Source organism: Eutrigla gurnardus, assembly GCF_963514095.1.
Source record: "Eutrigla gurnardus genome assembly, chromosome: 9".
Taxonomy (NCBI): Eukaryota; Metazoa; Chordata; class Actinopteri; order Perciformes; family Triglidae; genus Eutrigla; species Eutrigla gurnardus.
The window spans coordinates 3,346,263-3,366,947 of NC_139923.1; the positions used below are offsets into that span (position 1 = coordinate 3,346,263).

The 20,685-nt window shown below is 41.4% G+C and overlaps 1 protein-coding gene across 2 annotated transcripts in view; it reads left to right on the forward strand.

Annotated features, from left to right (window-relative positions):
- The first annotated feature begins 1,871 nt into the window (after positions 1-1,871).
- syt8 (synaptotagmin VIII) overlaps positions 1,872-20,685 on the forward strand; it is a 34,615-nt gene continuing 15,801 nt past the window's right edge. Inside the window, exons 1-5 of one of the 2 annotated variants that reach the window (XM_084018410.1) lie at positions 1,872-2,044; positions 8,504-8,677; positions 10,072-10,238; positions 18,413-18,508; positions 19,560-19,727. In XM_084018410.1, coding sequence (XP_083874536.1) covers positions 8,527-8,677; positions 10,072-10,238; positions 18,413-18,508; positions 19,560-19,727 — 582 coding nt within the window. In that variant the 5' untranslated portion in view covers positions 1,872-2,044; positions 8,504-8,526. Of the gene's footprint in view, positions 2,045-5,083; positions 5,141-8,503; positions 8,678-10,071; positions 10,239-18,412; positions 18,509-19,559; positions 19,728-20,685 lie in introns of those variants that run through there. The other variant, XM_084018411.1, reaches the window with a different exon arrangement.

A 20,685-nucleotide genomic window follows, 5' to 3' on the forward strand; every position in this document is an offset into this window, starting at 1 on the left:
ATCTGTTTGGCACCCATTTGAATTGGGCGGTTCACCCGGCAGAGCTCAGCCACCATGTGATCTTCAGCTAACTAGCCAGACATCCGGAGCTGGGTCCCCTCTCTTGCCAGTCAGCTGCGACAACACTTTACAGCCCCAATGACGTGTTGCCACCATGACTTTTTTTCTTTTTTTCCCAGCTACTCACATCGCCATTGAAAAATGTCCATTCTACTCCCTTCCATTTCTATGATCTGCTAATATATTGCAACAATATCACTAAGCAAATTTCGGTTAACGAAACCAGAACCCAAAACCATTTTGCTGAATATCGAAAATGTAAAAGTCAAGAGACAGATCAATTATCAGTTCTTGTTGCGTTATGGAGAATATCGTGTTTTGTAAGGTTACAGTGACATTCGATCATGAAATTCAAATAAGTTCATCCTTGAAGTGGACGTTTGAAGACACTTCCTCACGGCATTCCAGAGAGATTACGTTGACAACGAGGTGGACTGATGCACCGCCCAAACATGTCAAATTCTGCTGTCGCTGGCATGGAGGCATACAACTGACATTACAGAACGTGAAAAAAAGTATACATAAATATAGTAATACACATAAAATATATATTTTTCTAAAAGTTGACATGCTGTTCAGTTAAGGAGGACTGTGTAAAAGTTTACAATATGAAGTGAAACGAATATGTGGGAGGATAGATATAAAACATGTTGATTTTTGGCAGTTTAAATCTTTACAGCATCTTAAGTTTAGCATGCTAACATGGTTAGCAAGCTAATTGGTCATTAGCAATAAACACAAAGTACAGCCAAGGCTAATGCTCTTAGTTCTGAACACATTTGTAGAGTCGGAGGACAAAGGTCATTAGGACTATTCTTTGATGAACATGAATATCTGCACAAAATGTAATTTTAATTCCAACCCATATTTGTTGACCTGCTATATTTCAGCCGGCCTGCACGGTGGTGTAGTGGGTAGCTACACCCACTACACCAGTGGTGTAGTGGTGTAGTGGGTAGCACTGTCGCCTCACAGCGACAGTGCTACCGGATGTCTGGCTAGTTAGCTGAAGATCACATGGTGGCTGAGCTCTGCCGGGTGAACCGCCCAATTCAAATGGGTGCCAAACAGATACGGACAGTGCTTCTCTGAAAAAACAGAGCTAGCTCACAAGCCCTCTAGTGAGCTAGGTAGGTAGTTAATTCCACCATGATTTCATGCTACAGCGGTTACAGGAAATGTGCTCCCCACTACGAGAGGGTCCCGGGATCGATTCCCGGGTTGGCCCCAGGTTCCTTCGGTGTGGAATTTGCATGTTCTCTCCGTGTAAGCACGGGTTCTCTCCGGGTTCTCCGGCTTCCTCCCACAGTCAGTCACAAAGACATGCAGGATTTGGATAGGTTCATTGATGACTCTAAATTGCCCTTGAGGCTCATTTATATCTACGCTAGACACGCATACGGATACGGACGGAGCCTTCTATCTGTTCTCTGCGTACATTTCGTCCGTATTTCTGTCCGTATCCTGCAAGCTTGCGGATGCGTACCGATACGGACCAAACGTTGCAGTACCAACGGAAATCGTGGGGGCAGTGTCAAGCATTGGGAAACACCGCTGCCTGTGGACACGCACCTTCACCGTGCGCAAGGCTGCGCGGGTCGAAACTTGCATTGCGCCGGCTCCGCCACCCTCCGCCGCCCTGCGCTGCGCCACGAAACTAGGGCCCTCTGTCTTTAATTCAAGGAGGCGCGTTATCCCCTCTCCTGGCTGCAGTAGCCTTCATGACACATATTTGAATAACTGGTATTTTAGCAGCGTTGCTCCACCTCTGTTTGAACTACAGACTACGTAGTGAGCGTGTGTGTTAATGTGTGTGTTCAGCAGGTGTGGTGGCTGCTGCGGGTTGAAGTCGACGCATGCTAAAGAGTTGAAGATGGCTGACTGAAAAACAGCAGGATAGAATAGAAAAACTCATTTCACAGCCGACTGAACAAAAGAGAAAATAAATGAAACGATGAAATAAAAGTTCCGGACTCACACTCAGGTACGTTGTTTCCTCTTTCACATCTTCTGTTTTCTTGTTTCATGTAATTGCTCAGTTGGCACACGTTGGAAACTGGATCTGGTTGTTTGAACTGCAGCCGCTCGTTTTGTTTGTGGTTAAGAGGTGAAGAAGGTCAATAAGTGAGGTATCACCATAAAACTTGATTACTGACATTAAGACAATTATCTTTTGTGTTACAAGTGTTCTGTAATGGTATGTTTAAATATGCAAATGATGTATTATTGTATTTAATATGTGCTCATTTTTGTTGACGCATTAGAGTCACGGGTTTGTACAGAGGGAATGTTTATCTCTTGGCATCCGAAGAAATCAGAAAAAAACCAGCCATTCATAAAAATATATTTTCTCCGTGTTTAGGAATAACACGTATAAATGAGTCTATGAATGATGTAAAAAAATCTCTCTAAACACCTTCAGACTATAGATAGGAATGAACGTGGTACTGCAGTAGAGATTTCTGGCTCAGAGAAAATCTTATAGGTATGGATTGTAAAACTCATTTTGAAGACCCTACAGTTGAATAGAATAGAATGAACTATAAGATATCACCTTGAAACTTCCCCAGTTCATTACTGATATTAAGATGATTATTTTTTTGATTACAAGTTTTCTAAAATATTTATGGAAATGAGGCATTATGGTAACTTTGGATGAATTTAGGAGGAATCTAAAGATACAAACAGACAAAGTAGTAAAATAAAATGTTTTCGAGTCTGAAAGAAGACATGACATGAGAGATACTGTAAAAAGACCAAACTTTCTAAATGAATCAGTGCCTGAAAAGCAATGTTTTATCCCACATTGCCACCTGTAGTGTAGTTTCTTCAGCTTCAGTAGACAACTTCAGAGTCTTTCTTCTTTCTCGATGACCGAAAAGCAAAACCTCCAATCTGCAGGATTTTCTGATTGGCAGATTTAACTTTAACAATACATAGCCTGTATTGTTAACACATAATCTAGTAATATGGTCCAAAAACAGTGTATTATGCATTGGGTATCTTTAACAAATAGCATTCTGCAAGAAAAAGTTTTTTTTTTGTTTTCTCAAAAAAGTGATGTTTTCAGATAGAAGGTTTTACGTTTCGGCCATTGCGTTACTTATTTCTCTTTCTTCCCATATTTCTTCTCATCCTCCACCTCTTATATCCACTTCTTCTTTCCTTCCCTTCAAAATTTGACATCATTATCACAGCGCTCATTTTCCTGATTCCCGAATGATTCTTTTATACTTTCCATTTCCTGCCTTGTCTTCAGTGATTGAGTGATTGATTGGTTGATTGACTCTTTGATTGATGTGTGGAAACAGAAGTTTGATAAAACACTCAAATTGTGGGGACTCCCCTTATTTTTGGGACAAAATGGAGACAACTGAATGTCCCCATAATGTAAATCATTACACCTTAGGGTGAAGATTTAAGGTTAGGGGAAAACGATTTTTTAGAAAGACGGACAAGAGCACAGGCACGCAGAACTTCAGCCCTAGAACAATAGTCAAAATAAATTCAAGTAGGTCCAGAATACCATTGATGGACTGGATGACTGGACCTAGTCCATACGAACCTCCACAACCCAGTCCAGCCACTGGGCACCTTTTAGTTTGGTGATCAACCCGTTCCCTTTTCAAGCAGGTTGTCCATACCGTGTGCCCGAAATGTGTATAAAGTTCCGATGTTTTAGATGAACGTGATATAGAGTACATGTTGATGTAATCGTTGTAGCAACTTGTTTTTGGTACATCCCACATACAATTTACCATAAATGCTACAGCTTGGAGCCCCCAGACCTGTATACTTGTTCATCGCATGTTTAATGGATCGAAGTGCACATTGCTTGGTTGCCGTTTTTCAAGGAAGCATGGACCAAAAGGTCTTTCAGATTTTTGTTTCTTTTGATGGCCGTGTGGGGTAAGGGTAAGTCTTCAGGAAATAAATGTGAATCATTGTAATGTTCTCCAAAGTAACCGTATGTAGACAGCTATTGGCTGTTCTTCTAGTTAAGGAAACTTGTGACAGTTGAACACTTTAATCTGCTGAAGTGGAACTACTGTTTGGAGTTTCTGTTTGGGTTTCCAGTTTGTAGAAACAGACAGGAGGACCAGCACAGGAACAAAGCCGTGTGAGCCGTGGATGCCCAAGCCCTCGTGGGGCCCAAAGCAGGATTTGAATCGGGGCCCGTAAAAACAGTTTTTAAATGTATTCATGGTAATTGTGGTGGAATGTACGTATTTACTCAATGACTGTACTTAAGTACAATTTTAAGTTATGACATATGATTACAGATTAATCAACCAGTTTAGCAGTAGCCTATATGAAGTTATTAAAATGAGCTCCACCTTTACCAGCTGCAACATTAAAGTAATGAACACATCAATACAGCAATAATCATCCATCCATCATCCATCCATCCATTATCAATCACCGCTTCACTATCACTATCACACGGAGCAAAATAAGAGTACAAAAATATGTTATTCTGCAGAATGAGTTCTTTTACTTTGGTTCTTTATTTTTTAAAGGCAAGATTAAATGAAAAATGCACATTTTTTATGTATTTTTATTTAATGTGAAATAATTTCTTCCTGTAAAACAAAATATGCACATTCTCAACTACCCAACCAATTTCAACCAATAATGTCATGACATCCAACTATTGATCAATCTTAACTTTTATCAATAAGGCACGTGTGTGTGGACCCACAGCTAATAGGTCCGTGTCATGCTACATTATAGCGGTCCAATCAGATGCAAAGGATTTGATTTAAATCTCTCTTGTAACTGTACACATCTTAAATATTCTGTTTGACTGTAATGACTTCAGTCTTCATTTGAATGACTTGTAACAGAGAATTCCTATACACGGTTCTTATTTTTTGAAGAAAAAGTACGGATAGATGTTGTGTTTTCCTGCTGATTACATTGAAAACAGTCTTGATGGAGACGGAGGGAGGAGACATTTCCTCTCTCTGTTCATTGTTTTTAGGAAAACGTCACCTCCTTCCTCTCCACTCGTTCTCTAATTCTGAGGCAAACAGACCAGAAACACTTCAGCCAGCGAGCAGGGATGTCGACATCCTTAGTGAGTAAAATGATTCCAGCTTTCATTTAGGAGACGTTCAGTGGGTGTTGCTCGTTTTGTAGTCAATATTCTCAGCGAAGACTGTGATTATTTGATGATAACGGACGCCATATTGTTTTTTTGGGGTGTGGGCCATAGAGGATCTTACTGCAGGTATAACTGCTTTCTGTCGATTGGAGATCCCATGCTGTGTCCTTCGTGCTGAAATGCTGAAGCTACAATGTCTGTATAACGTTACTATAACAACAGGTCGCTCTGTGTGTTGGGTACCAGAATGTAACGTTACTCACACTAACAACAGGTCTCTCTGTGTGTTGGGCACCAGGATGTAACGTTACTATAACAACAGGTCTCTCTGTGTGTTGGGTACCAGGATGTAACGTTACTATAACAACAGGTCTCTCTGTGTGTTGGGCACCAGGATGTAACGTTACTATAACAACAGGTCTCTCTGTGTGTTGGGTACCAGGATGTTACGTTACTATAACAACAGGTCTCTCTGTGTGTTGGGTACCAGGATGTAACGTTACTATAACAACAGGTCTCTCTGTGTGTTGGGTACCAGGATGTAACGTTACTATAACAACAGGTCTCTCTGTGTGTTGGGTACCAGGATGTAACGTTACTATAACAACAGGTCTCTCTGTGTGTTGGGTACCAGGATGTAATGTTACTATAACAACAGGTCTCTCTGTGTGTTGGGTACCAGGATGTAACGTTACTATAACAACAGGTCTCTCTGTGTGTTGGGTACCAGGATGTAATGTTACTATAACAACAGGTCGCTCTGTGTGTTGGGTACCAGAATGTAACGTTACTCACACTAACAACAGGTCTCTCTGTGTGTTGGGCACCAGGATGTAACGTTACTATAACAACAGGTCTCTCTGTGTGTTGGGTACCAGGATGTAACGTTACTATAACAACAGGTCTCTCTGTGTGTTGGGCACCAGGATGTAACGTTACTATAACAACAGGTCTCTCTGTGTGTTGGGTACCAGGATGTTACGTTACTATAACAACAGGTCTCTCTGTGTGTTGGGTACCAGGATGTAACGTTACTATAACAACAGGTCTCTCTGTGTGTTGGGTACCAGGATGTAACGTTACTATAACAACAGGTCTCTCTGTGTGTTGGGTACCAGGATGTAACGTTACTATAACAACAGGTCTCTCTGTGTGTTGGGTACCAGGATGTAATGTTACTATAACAACAGGTCTCTCTGTGTGTTGGGTACCAGGATGTAACGTTACTATAACAACAGGTCTCTCTGTGTGTTGGGTACCAGGATGTAATGTTACTATAACAACAGGTCTCTCTGTGTGTTGGGTACCAGGATGTAATGTTACTATAACAGGTCTCTCTGTGTGTTGGGTACCAGGATGTAACATTACTATAACAACAGGTCTCTCTGTGTGTTGGTACCAGGATGTAATGTTACTATAACAGGTCTCTCTGTGTGTTGGTACCAGGATGTAACGTTACTATAACAACAGGTCTCTCTGTGTGTTGGGTACCAGGATGTAATGTTACTATAACAGGTCTCTCTGTGTGTTGGGTACCAGGATGTAACATTACTATAACAACAGGTCTCTCTGTGTGTTGGTACCAGGATGTAATGTTACTATAACAGGTCTCTCTGTGTGTTGGGTACCAGGATGTAACATTACTATAACAACAGGTCTCTCTGTGTGTTGGTACCAGGATGTAATGTTACTATAACAGGTCTCTCTGTGTGTTGGGTACCAGGATGTAACGTTACTATAACAGGTCTCTCTGTGTGTTGGTACCAGGATGTAATGTTACTATAACAGGTCTCTCTGTGTGTTGGTACCAGGATGTAATGTTACTATAACAGGTCTCTCTGTGTGTTGGTACCAGGATGTAATGTTACTATAACAGGTCTCTCTGTGTGTTGGGTACCAGGATGTTACGTTACTATAACAGGTCTCTCTGTGTGTTGGGTACCAGGATGTAACGTTACTCACACAGGTCTTGCTCCTTCTTTCTCTTCCTGGCTAATTCCAGGTTATTTTTAGCTAGAACTATCTAGCATATCTCAATCTCTGCTGCTTTGATTTGGACTATTCTTATTTTAATCTGTCTCTCGTGGGTCTCCCGAATTCATGAACGAGTAATACTAAATCACAGGGACGCTCCTTTAAAACTTGTGACTTGTCACAACACAAGAAACGTTGGAAAAATGGAGCCAGAGATCAGTTATTCTTTTTATTTCATATTGTGATGGAGAATATGCTTCACTGCTGGCGCCACTGGCACAGGACCATTTTCAGGTTCAATTAATTGAAAATGTAATTGAATTTGGTTAAGCTGTGTACTTTTTTTCTCACAGCAATGCTAACTTTAGCTAGTTCACATGGCTAGTTGTCATCATTATTTACATAATTTATTTCCAAAGTATATTCTGAAATCTCTTCCTGCTTGTTGATTAAAATCCAGTCGTCACCATCATGCGATAAATATTGGAATACGTTGAGTCATGAAGGATCGGTCTGTTGGATTCTCCGATTCGACCATTTTAAACGGGATGGCCTTGTCGCAGCGACTGTAACACATTCAGTTTTCAAATGCCTTTTTTTTTTAGAAAGGAATGAATTGCTGATGACATTCTCTCTGATCCACACTTCCTTTAAAGGGCTGCTTGAGTGTTAAGACTTGGTATGAGGGTTAAGGCGAGGTATCTTCGTAGTACTGCATTAGAGGAATTGCTTCCAGGCCTGTTGACTTAATCAAATGGGATTCCTCTGCTTGGGAACACTGTTGAAGCTTTGTGGCTGTTATCAGAGTGTGAATCACACTGAGGGTTGATGTTCTGCATATGTTTGTTCATGGTGGAGGCCTGAAGGCCCGAAGGCGGGTTTCCACTCAGTCATGTCTGCAGTTTGACGTCTGCGATGTTTGTTTGATTTCATTCCTCACTGTTGTTATGCAGTAAGTCTACATTTGAGTTACTTGTATTATTACATCCACCCTATACTTGTGTCTTGACAGATGACTTCCTGTCCCGTGTTAATTCTAATTGTTTGTGGTGAACTGAAGGATGGAGTGTTGCTTTGTGTGTTGATATCCAAAACAAGTCAAGAAGCAGAAAATGTAAAATGTACAGAGCATTTCATGTTTTTATGTGTAGTAGTTCGTAAACACTCCTTTAACTGCGTTAGTGTTAGCCACAGAACATTAAAAGACAAATGAGCTATTCCAGGGAAATACTCAATTAAAGTACAACAATGTCAAACGTGTATTTAAATACTTGAGTAAATGTATTTACATTCCACCGCTGGTTTATACATGTTAAATTTAGTTTATTTATTTGTGTCTTTTCATTCTTCTTTCTTCTGCAGCACTTCTCTTCATCCTCGTCATCATGGTTGCCATCCAACCAACACCAAATTCTTCTGTTCCCTTCACCACTCCTCTAGTGGCCACTCAGCCCATCAACCACACTAACTCCACCGTCAACCCATTCGCCGCCGCTGCTGCCAACTTCCTCAACGACCTTCTGAACAAGATCCCCTGTGAGTCACTAGCAGCAGCTTCACCTAAACCAAAGTTCACTCCCCAAAGGAAAGAAGTACTCACATCTATTACTTAAGTAAAAGTAGTCTAATTTTACAAGCAAAAGTCCTAGATTTATTTATAACAAAATAATTAAAAATGTATATTTTTTATTGTGACCTGCCCATGCCACATCAGTGTAACAACCATGTTGTCAAATCAGCATCTTCATATGCCACACCTGTCAGGTGGATTTACTTTCCTATAAAAATAGTTTAGTTTTCATCAATTTTGTATTTTATTTTGACATACGGAAAACACAAACAAACATATAACCATTAGGTGAATTCATAGTAGGGCTGAGTAGCATTGATAAACGATATACTCGTTATTATCAGCCATCTCAATGTTATGTCACAGTATTTACCAGAGTGATCTACAAACAATCCACAGTAAAAAACATCGATACTGAGAGGAAATAGCTGGATATCCCGAAAAAGCCCTGCAGGTATATCAACAAAAGACTCACAACAACACTGTGCATTGTAACCCAGACGAATGACAAAATGACATAAGCAATAAACCAAAGAACTAAAACTTAAGGCAACCCCTACCATCGATCCACCCACCCCACCTAGACCTCGATAGATAAACACAATGATAAATGTGTTTCTGGATAAAAACAATAGCATTCATTACAATGCCATTAGTTCATGGATTTGACTTAGTGCTCTTGTCCATGATATTATGGTATTCTCTTTAGCACTATGCATCCTAGCCACTGAGAGTTCCATAGTGACAACATCGATATTAGTATTCAGCCAATGAGATATTACAAGATTATCTGGTGGATTCCAGCAATTTCTTTGCTGCTGTTAAGACAGCCAATGATATACATTTGTGTTGCTGGGATAAGTTGTTCAGGAGAAAGGGAGTGGGGTTGCATGGTACGTCACGATCCTTGTTAGAAGGTACAACAACATCATCGGTCCTCAGTGTATAGAGGTTTGCGAGAAGAATAAAACAGAGAATACAATTAATCCCATTTTTTGTTTTGGAGTTATTAAAACAGTGTGCAGGTAATGTGCTCTCAGAGCTTAGTTTTCATACATGATGGCCTACGGTTTATTTACAGGCCTATTGAAATGTTAAAAATGCATGTAGCATGTAGACGATTACTGTAAATGTGAGTTACATGGTAATCTACATGCATGCATTTACAGAGCATTATGGTCTTTTAAAAAAATTACTTATAAGCAAATTATTCTTAAGAACATGTCATGAATTTGACGTTCTTAAGAACAAATTTAAGAAAAAACAGCAAGATATTTTTGAATGAGGCTGATGGGACCTGAGATGAAAACATTCCAACCGCTCGTTTAAAGTTAACTGTCTACCATCTCATCTCCCGCAGTGCCTCGTTGGGCAATTTACTGCATCGCTGCAGCCGCCGCTCTGCTGATTCTGATCTGCTGTCTGTGCATCTGCACCAAGTGTTGCTGCAAAAAGACCAAGAAGCAGGCGAAGAAGAATGAGAAGATCAATCTTAATGGAGTGAAAGGAAAAACCACCTCAGCTCTGGTGAGTGACAGCGACCTCTGAAGGAGAATCTGATCCTTTCTGATAATACATAAGGATTCTGATAATTACATATTTCCAACCTGGTCCAACAGAAATGAGTGAAATCACCAGGACCTGTGAACAGTGTATTATGGAGTGTTACGCCCCTGGTCTAGGGGAACCAGAGACATGACAAGATGAGCTCTCCCCCTGTCTTCCCACTCCCAAGAAGGCCAGTGTCACAGGTTATATAAATTACAGGTAGCATTTATTTTCAGAGGGAGACAAAGCCAACACAACAAACAAAAGAGTATAACCCCCTACCTTCCTAACACAAACAAAAATAGTAACAAAAAGACATAGGCTTACCTAACTCCTAAATAAGAAAAACAGGAGAAAAAGGGTTAACAAAGAAACGGCTTCTCCCTCCTACTGGGCTACCACACTTACTTTCTACTTGTTTACAATAATTCAGTTAAAAGCTACGGGTCTCACTAAAACAGGGTCTGACAATAGGCTACTACACATTTGACACCAGTCCTCGTTGGATGTGGGGAAACGGGTCGAGAGAGAGGGAGACTGCAGTCAGCCGGTGCTTGAAAAAGGCTCCTCTCCTGCCTCTGACCAATCCTGGGTCGGCAATCAGCCAGCTCTAGCCAATCCGTAGGTCCAACCTGCTATCAATCACACCCGCCCACACACACACACACACACACACACACACACACACTCAGAGGAGACTGCTTACACCTTGGGAGGAGGAGGGACAGCTCAGTATACCTAGTATACACAAAATAATGACCCAGGGTCATAACAGGAGGAATGTGTGATATTGTGTGCCACAGTGTCACCACGGAAACAATTCATAGTTAGGAAAGAAAACTTCATGGTTTGGCTTAAAAGAACTACCTACATCTATTACATAACGTCTCAAGAGTGTTTCAGACTGCACTACATCCAACACAGTCGCACAGCGGTTTGTGACATAGACGAAATGCAATGTTGGTTTTCTGTCCAGGGACACAAATAAAAAATAAATAATTGTGTCATTCAACATAAAAACAGTGCCAATGGAAAGTCAATTAGATCATTTTGTAATGGTGGACACACAAATGAAATGCATCCGTGTTTATGCAACAGTCAGAAATGTGTTTTTCCTAAACCTAACTAAGAGGTTTCGTTGCCTAAATCCAACATCTGGTTTTGTTCCCTCAACTTAATGTGTGTAGTTACTTTAAGCCTAACTCACCACCCAACTTTAAAAACGTTTAAAATACTTCAACACTACAATTGAAATCCATTAGTTTGAAGATATTCAGTTGTGATGAGTGACACGGGAAAAAAAAGTTTCCATGTACACAAATCAGTAGATTTCAATTGTGTGACTATTTCATGAACTGCCGTGAGACCATGTAGCGATATCAGCCCGATTCTAGCCAAAGGCCATGCTTCGACCAGGAATGATAATAGAGACAGAAACGTCCCAAAAGAAACATCCCAACAGAAACATCCCAACAGAAACTATAGCATGTTAGATTTTATTTTCAAGGCCCAGACTCTATAATCACCTGATTTAAGTGACCATCGTATTGACACTAATATCCTATAGTCCGAAGAACCAGGCGTTATGTAGCCTGTTTCAAATAACTCAATGGTGACTTGTTTCATACAGGTCACAAACTCCAGTCTCCTGGGTGAAAGTGCCATGATTAACCCATCCGTCCACCCTGAACTTCTTCCTGTGTGGCGTTTGATCAACAACATGTTTTTGTGTTGAACCTTGGCATCCACCACGGCAAAGGATCCTAATGGACTTTATACTGGCATAGTTTCCAGTGTTTTACCACACTGGTTGTTAAGAGGCTGTAGTTATAAAAAGATATTTCTGTGAGATTAGGCTTTATAGTAGAGACCAAAAATGGAGCTAAAACAGAGAGAGAAAGGTTCTCAAAGTGGGGTCGGTGACCCATAGCCAGGGGGTCCGCGAAATAATTTTCTATGAATTATAAAATTGTGCTGTATTATTAAATAATGCATATCTACAGATGGGGACCATTTGCACCACTAAAATAAGCATATTGTGTCCATTACTCCCACCCACGTTAACTGTGGACCAATAGAAACTCTGCTATGATTGTGACATCACGTCAATCTGTTGGCAGAGGCCTATTAGCCAGCTAGCTAGCTGGCGACCATGGAGACATATTTGAGTCCGTCCACATCGTCACGTTACGCTGAGAAAAAATTATATGGAGTTTGGTTTTCTTGAAAACAGCGACAGGAAACCAGAATGCGTCATGTGTCTTCAGGTGCTAGCAAACGAAGACACATCTTATTAGTCCCCAGAATTTAAGGGCAAAACTAAATCATTTTTCAGAGGAAAGTGTGAGGAATACACCCGCCAGAAAACATGATGGTGAACCTGGACACAACTTCAGAGAAAGTCCAGAAGGTTCCTATTTGGTGGTGTTGGGACCTCAGGGTTTGTGTCTATGAAACAATTCATGGATGCAGATTGAATTGTTTGAACATTCAGATTGGAGCGTCCTCTGTGTGGAAACACAGCCACGCACCTCCACAGGGGGTCTTTCCCCTCCCCCATCTGCCTGCAGGCCTGGGTCACTGAAAGTGACAAGTACCTGTGAACTCCAGATTTCATTCTGATTGGTCAACTGCAGTGGAAGTTTACTTCCTACCAAGCAGACCAAGTTGGGATCTCTCTCTTTCTACTGAGATGTCAACCTGACCACAGGTCTCGTCCCTCTTTCTACTGGGACCATAACCTGAACAGAGGTCCGCTCTTCCTCCTGCAACCTCGACCTGAACAGAGGTCTGCTCTTCCTCCTGCGACCTCAACCTGAACAGAGGTCCGCTCTTCTTCCTGCAACCTCGACCTGAACAGAGGTCCGCTCTTCCTCCTGCAACCTCGACCTGAACAGAGGTATCCTCTTTCTCCTGGGATTTGGACCTGAACAGAGGTCCGCTCTTCCTCCTGCGACCTCGACCTGAACAGAGGTCTCCTCTTTCTCCTGGGATTTGGACCTGAACAGAGGTCCGCTCTTCCTCCTGCAACCTCGACCTGAACAGAGGTCCGCTCTTCCTCCTGCAACCTCGACCTGAACAGAGGTCCGCTCTTCCTCCTGGGATTTGGACCACAGGTCTCAAGTCCCCAAGCAGCGCCCTCAAAACAGCCAACAAGCTGGCTGTTGGAGCCTGCTTCTGCAACAAAGAATTCCTAGTCGAGACGCATCTCACTAGAAATGCTTCCATCCACAACTTCAAGGACAGCAACTTTCCTTCACAGGAACCTGAAGACAGCAACCTTTTCTGTTTGATGTATTGTTGAGTTAAGTGTGTTACCTAAGTTCAGTTGTTAGTGATCTAGAACAGACAGTTTGCATGCTCACTAATCTCTTTATCTCTTAACCTCTTTTTAACTTTCCTAACGGCTCTACATATATTACACTAATTATGCACATATATAGAAACCTGTTCTCCAGGCAGGGCCACACGGCCTCCCACAAAGCACACCTCCACTCCACATGGCTGACTGGTCGACACCCACAGCCGCCATCTTGTGACACACACACACACACACACACACACACACACACACACACACACACACACACACACATGTATAGTATTTAGTTAGATAGGCCACTTAGACTTAGGGCCTGTCCACACGAAAACGTTTTCAGTTTCGCCCTGCCGTCCATACGGATCCACTTTTTTGAAACCAGCTCTCAGGGTGGAAAAGAAAAAAACGGCACCCCTCCGTTTCGTGATCTTTTTCGTGTAGACGGCGAAAACGAATACGCTGACATCATCGCCCCGCGTCTCGTAACAACAACAACAACAACGGCGGCCTCCGTGCTCGTAGCAGATATTCTGCTCGTCTGTACGTCGGCGTATCAGGGCCGCTGTATGAAAAAAAACGGAGCCGAGAGAGGGGGGCGATATTCCGGGGAAAAAGCTACTTTATTACGATGCTAACAAACAACCGCTAGCTAACTTCCCATGTATATAGGCATTTATTTGTCTTAATTAATCCATCCCAACGTGTGACAACGCCTTGTCAAGGTCCTTAGGGCGACGGCTGTTGATGCTTATTGTTGGTTTTATTTATACGGGCCAAATTGTCATCTTATGGGTGTTTATTGATCGGTGGTCGGGTGGATATTTAGCCGTAGGTCTCACGTGTTGCCACAGCAACGGCAAACATCCGGTCAAGCTCCGTCTCTTCTCTGCATAAGATAACAAAGAATTCTGTGATCGTTGGTGTGAAATTCTCAATAAATGTTCATTTGATCTTATGGCTTTGACCATCAAAGAGGTGACGACACAACTTACAACTGTAAGAGAAGAAATAATGGAAACAAAAAAACAACTAACGGAGAATATGACGGACAAGGAGGAATTGGACAAGATGTTAAAGGAATGTGAACAGCGGAAACATGAGCTTGACAAAGAACTAAAACTGTCCAAAAAGAAAAAGTTTGTGAGAGACCGGGCGGACTACGAGGGGGGCGCTGTGTACAAGTGGAGGCTGCCACACGGTGCTGCGACTTCCGGGGGCGGAAATATAAATCAGAGAAGCGCCCATAGGAGACACAACTACAACGACACGATGCTGCGTTCTTCCCTTTCCTCTCGGGACTCCGACTCCAGCCAACCCTCTGAACGAGAACAAGGTTTTTTAGAAAGAAAAACACTGCGAGGCCGAAGAGGAGGAAATGCTGACGCGGGCAGAGGACAAAGAGAACCATACTGGACCCGCAGAAGGAACCGGGACCAGCTGTGAATGTTGTCGTCAACCTATCCAGTAAGTCCCTCTCGGAAACATGTTTATCTGCCCTTTCAAAGGGTTTATCATTCGTACCCACGGCCCAATGTAATGAATTCACTACGTACATTGATATGGAAAGGTTTTTTCGCTCTTTAAGACTTAAGGAGTTCTTCAGTGGCCACTCCGGGTCCCGTTCAACAGACGGGCCCACTAATGTTTCCTTTCCTCCTATCACCAATCCCCAGACAGTCCCCCCACAATCTATGATGGATACCGACGCGACGGCAGAATCTACTATGGACTCGCCCACAAACATTTTGGAGCCACGTGTTGAAACCACCCAGCACCCGCTTCAGAGGTAAATCCTACTTTACACCCCCCAAACACAGAAACTCATCGTTGGAAACGTACAGAGGGGATACAAGGAGGAGTGGATCTCTGGAGCGGAAACCAGGTTCATCCTGGACTCGGATCCCGCATTGAAGGGATGCTTCAAGGACCCTCCTCGAATGATCCATAAAAGACCTCCATCCTTCATAACATACTGGTGAGAGCAGACCGACCACCACCCATCGCTTCACATTTCCTCACCCAAATCCAACCTGGTAACTACAGATGTGGCAACTGCCAACAATGCAATTCCACATACAAAACACACTCCTTTAACCACCCTCATTCTGGAAAGAGATTCCCCATTAAGAGCATTATCTCCTGTAAAACTAAAAATGTCATCTACATGCTTCTATGTCCATGTGGTCTCGCCTACATTGGGAAAACCACAAGACCTTTAAAAACGAGGATCACAGAGCACAGATGTGCTATCCGAAACCATGACCCGTCCAGTCCAGTTGCAGTTCACTTCACAGAAGCGCCTCACAGCGTTGCCTCATTAAAATATATTGGGATTGAATCAATCAAACTCCCTCGCAGAGGTGGCAATGTTGACACTTTACTCCTTAAGAGAGAACTATACTGGATATACACGTTAGACACCTTAACTCCCAAGGGTCTAAACGAGGACTTCAACATCAGACCTTTTATGTGATTTTTTTGTGAGCTCATTTTGAGCTTTTTTGTTGGGGGCTTGATGAAGAAGTTGAACATTGTGAAAGAGTCTGTGTAATATTTAAGATGATTCTCCCCTGATGTATCCAGCATGAGGGTCGACTGTGACGGGTCTTGTTATTTGTTATTTGTTATTTGCTATCTTGTTTGTTATTTGCTATTTGCTATTTTCTATTGTTTATATTCCATTTTTGTGTGATATGTGGTTCCTGAGGTGTTCTGCGTATGATCATTGTAGTAGTCACTTCTCATGTTACACTTATCATGAGGGAGTTCTACTGTTTGGATTATATGCATGTTTGGTCTTCTATATATTGTTAACTTATAAACTTACCATTTTTTTGTGGTTGGATTGTTCCTTATCTAGCTCAGGGTTATAGGTAATTGAACTTTAAAATATGTTAAATCTTTAAACATGATTAAAATGTATAAAATGTAAATAATGTAATAACCTTGTCCTAGACTTTGAAAATTAGCCATCCTATTACTAGAGGCGCCTCTAATTCATTAGATCTGTATGACGGCCAGTCGGCCTGATGGGTGTTGGTCTATTTAATTATGATGGAGTTTTTGACTGATTTTTGTATGTTTTGGTTTAACACAAGATGGGTTCTGATTTATACATTCCCTTTACCATGTGACTCACCATGTGACCCTCAGGGGCAGGTTTTAAAAACGGGGCGTCTGATGTGTATGAGTTAGTCTGATGAAGAGCTATGAGCTCGAAACGTTACTATTGATGTGCTAATAAATCTGCACATAAGGGAGCTGATGTGTGCGGTCTCCTCTTCTTGCTTTTCCTGTCTACAATTTTGAGGCCAGCACCTTTTGAACTGGATGTGCGCGACCGTGTCTACTCTTTGTTCTAATTAATCCATCCCAACGTGTGACAACGCCTTGTCAAGGTCCTTAGGGTGACGGCTGTTGATGCTTATTGTTGGTTTTATTTATACGGGCCAAATTGTCATCTTATGGGTGTTTATTGATCGGGTGGTCGGGTGGATATTTAGCCGTAGGTCTCACGTGTTGCCACAGCAACGGCAAACATCCGGTCAAGCTCCGTCTCTTCTCTGCATTTTTGTAGCAGAAACAGCACCACATATAGGCCTGGAATATGTACTACAGCGCGCTGAGTCGTTTTCAGTGGATTCGTCTGGACGCGGATTTTCTTGAAACGACGCCAAGGCAAAACGAAGAAAAAAAGTTTGTTTTGCTTCGTGTGCACAGGGCCTTAGTGTATGTTTATTTGTTTATTGTTAATAAACCCCTTTTAAGCATACTGCTGTGTTTATTAATGTTGTATAAGAGTGAATGATATCAACCTCTGCTCTGCAAAGAATTCACAAAATGAACGTTGACTTTTGGTTTCACATGGAAAATGAACAGAGGTCTCCTGGTGTCTTGTATTGTCTTTTGCAGACTGTGATTACAAAAGTATTTGTGTTTAAATGACATTCGATAAAATGTTTCCCTTGAAATATACTTCAATACTAAAATAGAATACTAGAATCCAGCTTCTTTGTCTCGGAACGTTTTATGAAACCACCCTTCATCTTCATAAGGAACAGGGCCTTTTCATGGACTCCGGCACGTTGTACCACCGTGTTCTACAGTAGCCAAGGATGGACAAAACAGACACTGGTTCTAGGAAGAGCCTTTAGCATTTTTCAGTTACCTGAAGGCCACCATAGTTCTCTGACATGCTTGTGAAAGGGAGGGGTGTTTGGCTTTTTGAAGCCACTAGATGCCATTAAATATATAATATATATAATATAATCCAAATATTAAATTAAATATGAAAAGTGTGGCGATCTCGCCGAAGGCACTTTGCCACAAACTCTTGAAAACATATAGTATGGCAAAGTCCCTCCCCTTGTGGTGTCCCCATGGAAACTTCATTTAGGAAAAAGTATGCATGGTAGTAAACAGTCCCATGTCGGTCCACACAAAGGGGTGGGACTTAACCTCTCTATTGTTTAAGATGTACCAGGCCTTTTGTTCTTTCTCCCAGTGACATTATATAAATGAATATTTTTAGTAGTTTGTTGAATTGAATTGTAGCTAATTATATTCCTGTACATCTACAAAGTTGCACATTTCGTCAGGTAACTCACATGGAACAGATTATTATGCAAAACAATATTGTGTAGCGATTCCCCTTATCAATACCTCAGAGCACAACTGGAATAAACAGGCCTTCACTGCCCTATTGTCAAGGATGCAAGCCTGCCAGCTAGCTTGCAGGTTTCAATTATGAAATTGTTAAAGGATTGTTTTGGGGGGTCAGAAATGCTACAGTTGGCACCTGCATTGACTCACTCCATTTGTTTTGCTCCAACAGGTTCAGCCTGATGTGACGGATTTGGGCTATGGCTCAACCAAAATGTGGAGAGGAAAGCTCCTCTACTCACTGGACTACAACGCTGCCGAGTCTGTGGTGATTAAACCAGCTGCTGATAGTGCAGCATATCCAGCCTCTGAGTCTCCATACTGCTGAGACTCTTAATGGTCAAAATATATACAACAGAGATACCATCATTTTTATTCCGCACGTTCTTCTCTCTTGTCAAAGCCTGGCATCTACATTACCCACAATGCATTGGCTAAAATGTGTCCAACAGTGTGATCTTAAATATTATACAGCCCAAGTCCCGCCCCTGCCAGTTGAACAACATGAGACCAAAAAAAAAATGCACTAACAACTGTGTGTTGGGTACCAGGATGTAACGTTACTCACACTAACAACAGGTCTCTCTGTGTGTTGGGTACCAGGATGTAACGTTACTATAACAACAGGTCTCTCTGTGTGTTTGGTACCAGGATGAAACGTTACTCACACTAATAACAGGTCTCGCTCCTTCTCTCTCTTCCCGGCTGATAAAACACAAGATAACGTTACATTTGGGATGGAACGTAGCTAAGTTAGCTAAGTAGCTAGCAAGTCAAGCTAACGGCTGTGACTTACTTTGTGTGAGACAAGAAATGTAGTTCACTGAGCGGTTTCTTACTAAACTAAATGATACTATCACTTGCAAAATTATCTTTTAAAGTGACAACCGTTGTATGAGTAATTCATGACACAATTAAAACGGGACTAAAAAAAATATCTGTCTCTCGTCATTAACTTCCATAGATATTTTTGTCTGAAAGTCCCAAGCAGGAAGTAGTTAGGTGCTATGCTAGCTAGCAGCTAATGTAGCCTGAAGCAGAGATGAGCAGCTACAGAGGTCTGGTAAAATCACTTATTTCTGAAACCACACCAACAGATTATTTTTCAGTTCAAATGTGTAGTCTTTAACTGATGCTGACTCAGGTGATTTCACTTGAGGACTTTTCTCCTCTGGAGACACTGAAGGCTTTACACTAGTTTTATCAAACACAGTACTACTCTGGACTCTGTATTGGAACGCAATTTTGTCTGAGACACAGTTGCACAGTGTTACTCAAGATGAACACCTGTCTGTCTGTTTGCTATCTGTCTTTTGCAGCTCACAGTTGGTATCAAACAAGCCAACAGCCTCAAGGCCATGGACATGGGAGGAAGCTCTGACCCTTATGTGAAAGTCTACACCTGCCCCGACAAATCCAAAACCTTTGAGACCAAAGTGTTTAAAAGCACACTGAACCCCATCTTCAATGAACAATTTAACTTCCAGGTACAAGGTGGTCTTGGAAAGTATATCTGCAGGTCTTAAATGAGAATGGGGTTTATTGCCATGTAGGTTATATACAAAGACTCTGCCTTGGTGTGTTGGTTCATAACTACAACAGCATATTAGGAACATTCAAGGTAAATGGGGAAAAAATGGAGCCAGGGAAGGGAGGTAAGAAAAATTATCTAGAATATCCAAGATTAGAATCACGAGGAAAAAACAAATCAGGATGTTTTTTTTTCTTCTGAATAGTACCAAATCAAAGCAATGTCTCTTGAAGTCTGGATGCTTATGATAATATGGTAATTCTGGGCTAAAATCACAATTTTTAAATTTGATTCTAAAGTATAATTTGATTAGGTCAGTGCTGTCATAAAACATGGCAAGCAGCAGCGTCTTTGCTGTGATGAGGTGGAGACAGCCTTGCAGAATGAAGCCATATAAATATAAATAACAATCATGTATTTTCTTCTCTCTTCCAAGTGAGTTTATTTAGGGGTTGATCGGCTATAATGTTTGACCCCCCCCCCTCAACAAAAACACTTTTTTCAAAGAAATGTATGAATGAATTGCTTTAGAACAAATTTACACACTTAAGACAATAATTAAAATGTATGATTTTCTCATAAATGTACCACTTATATCTCAGAGATTTTTTCTGTACATCTATACCAAACTTACCAACTCCACCAGCTCCCTCATTATTATTTTATTTACCATGATGGCTGTAGTATGCCATCATACGTGGGAAAAAATGAAGAGGATGGAATGTGCAAATGTCAACAGTATAAAGTATACAATTTTCAAATGAATAATCTTTTACTTCTGCAATGTTTGTAGTTAAAGACAAAAATGACTCAAAGATCTCTGCCAAAAGCTGTTAAAAAAAGTAATTAACTGTAATAATACTTAACCTGATAGATAAAGTTCTTCGAGGAATCAGTTTGTTGAGCAGATGCTT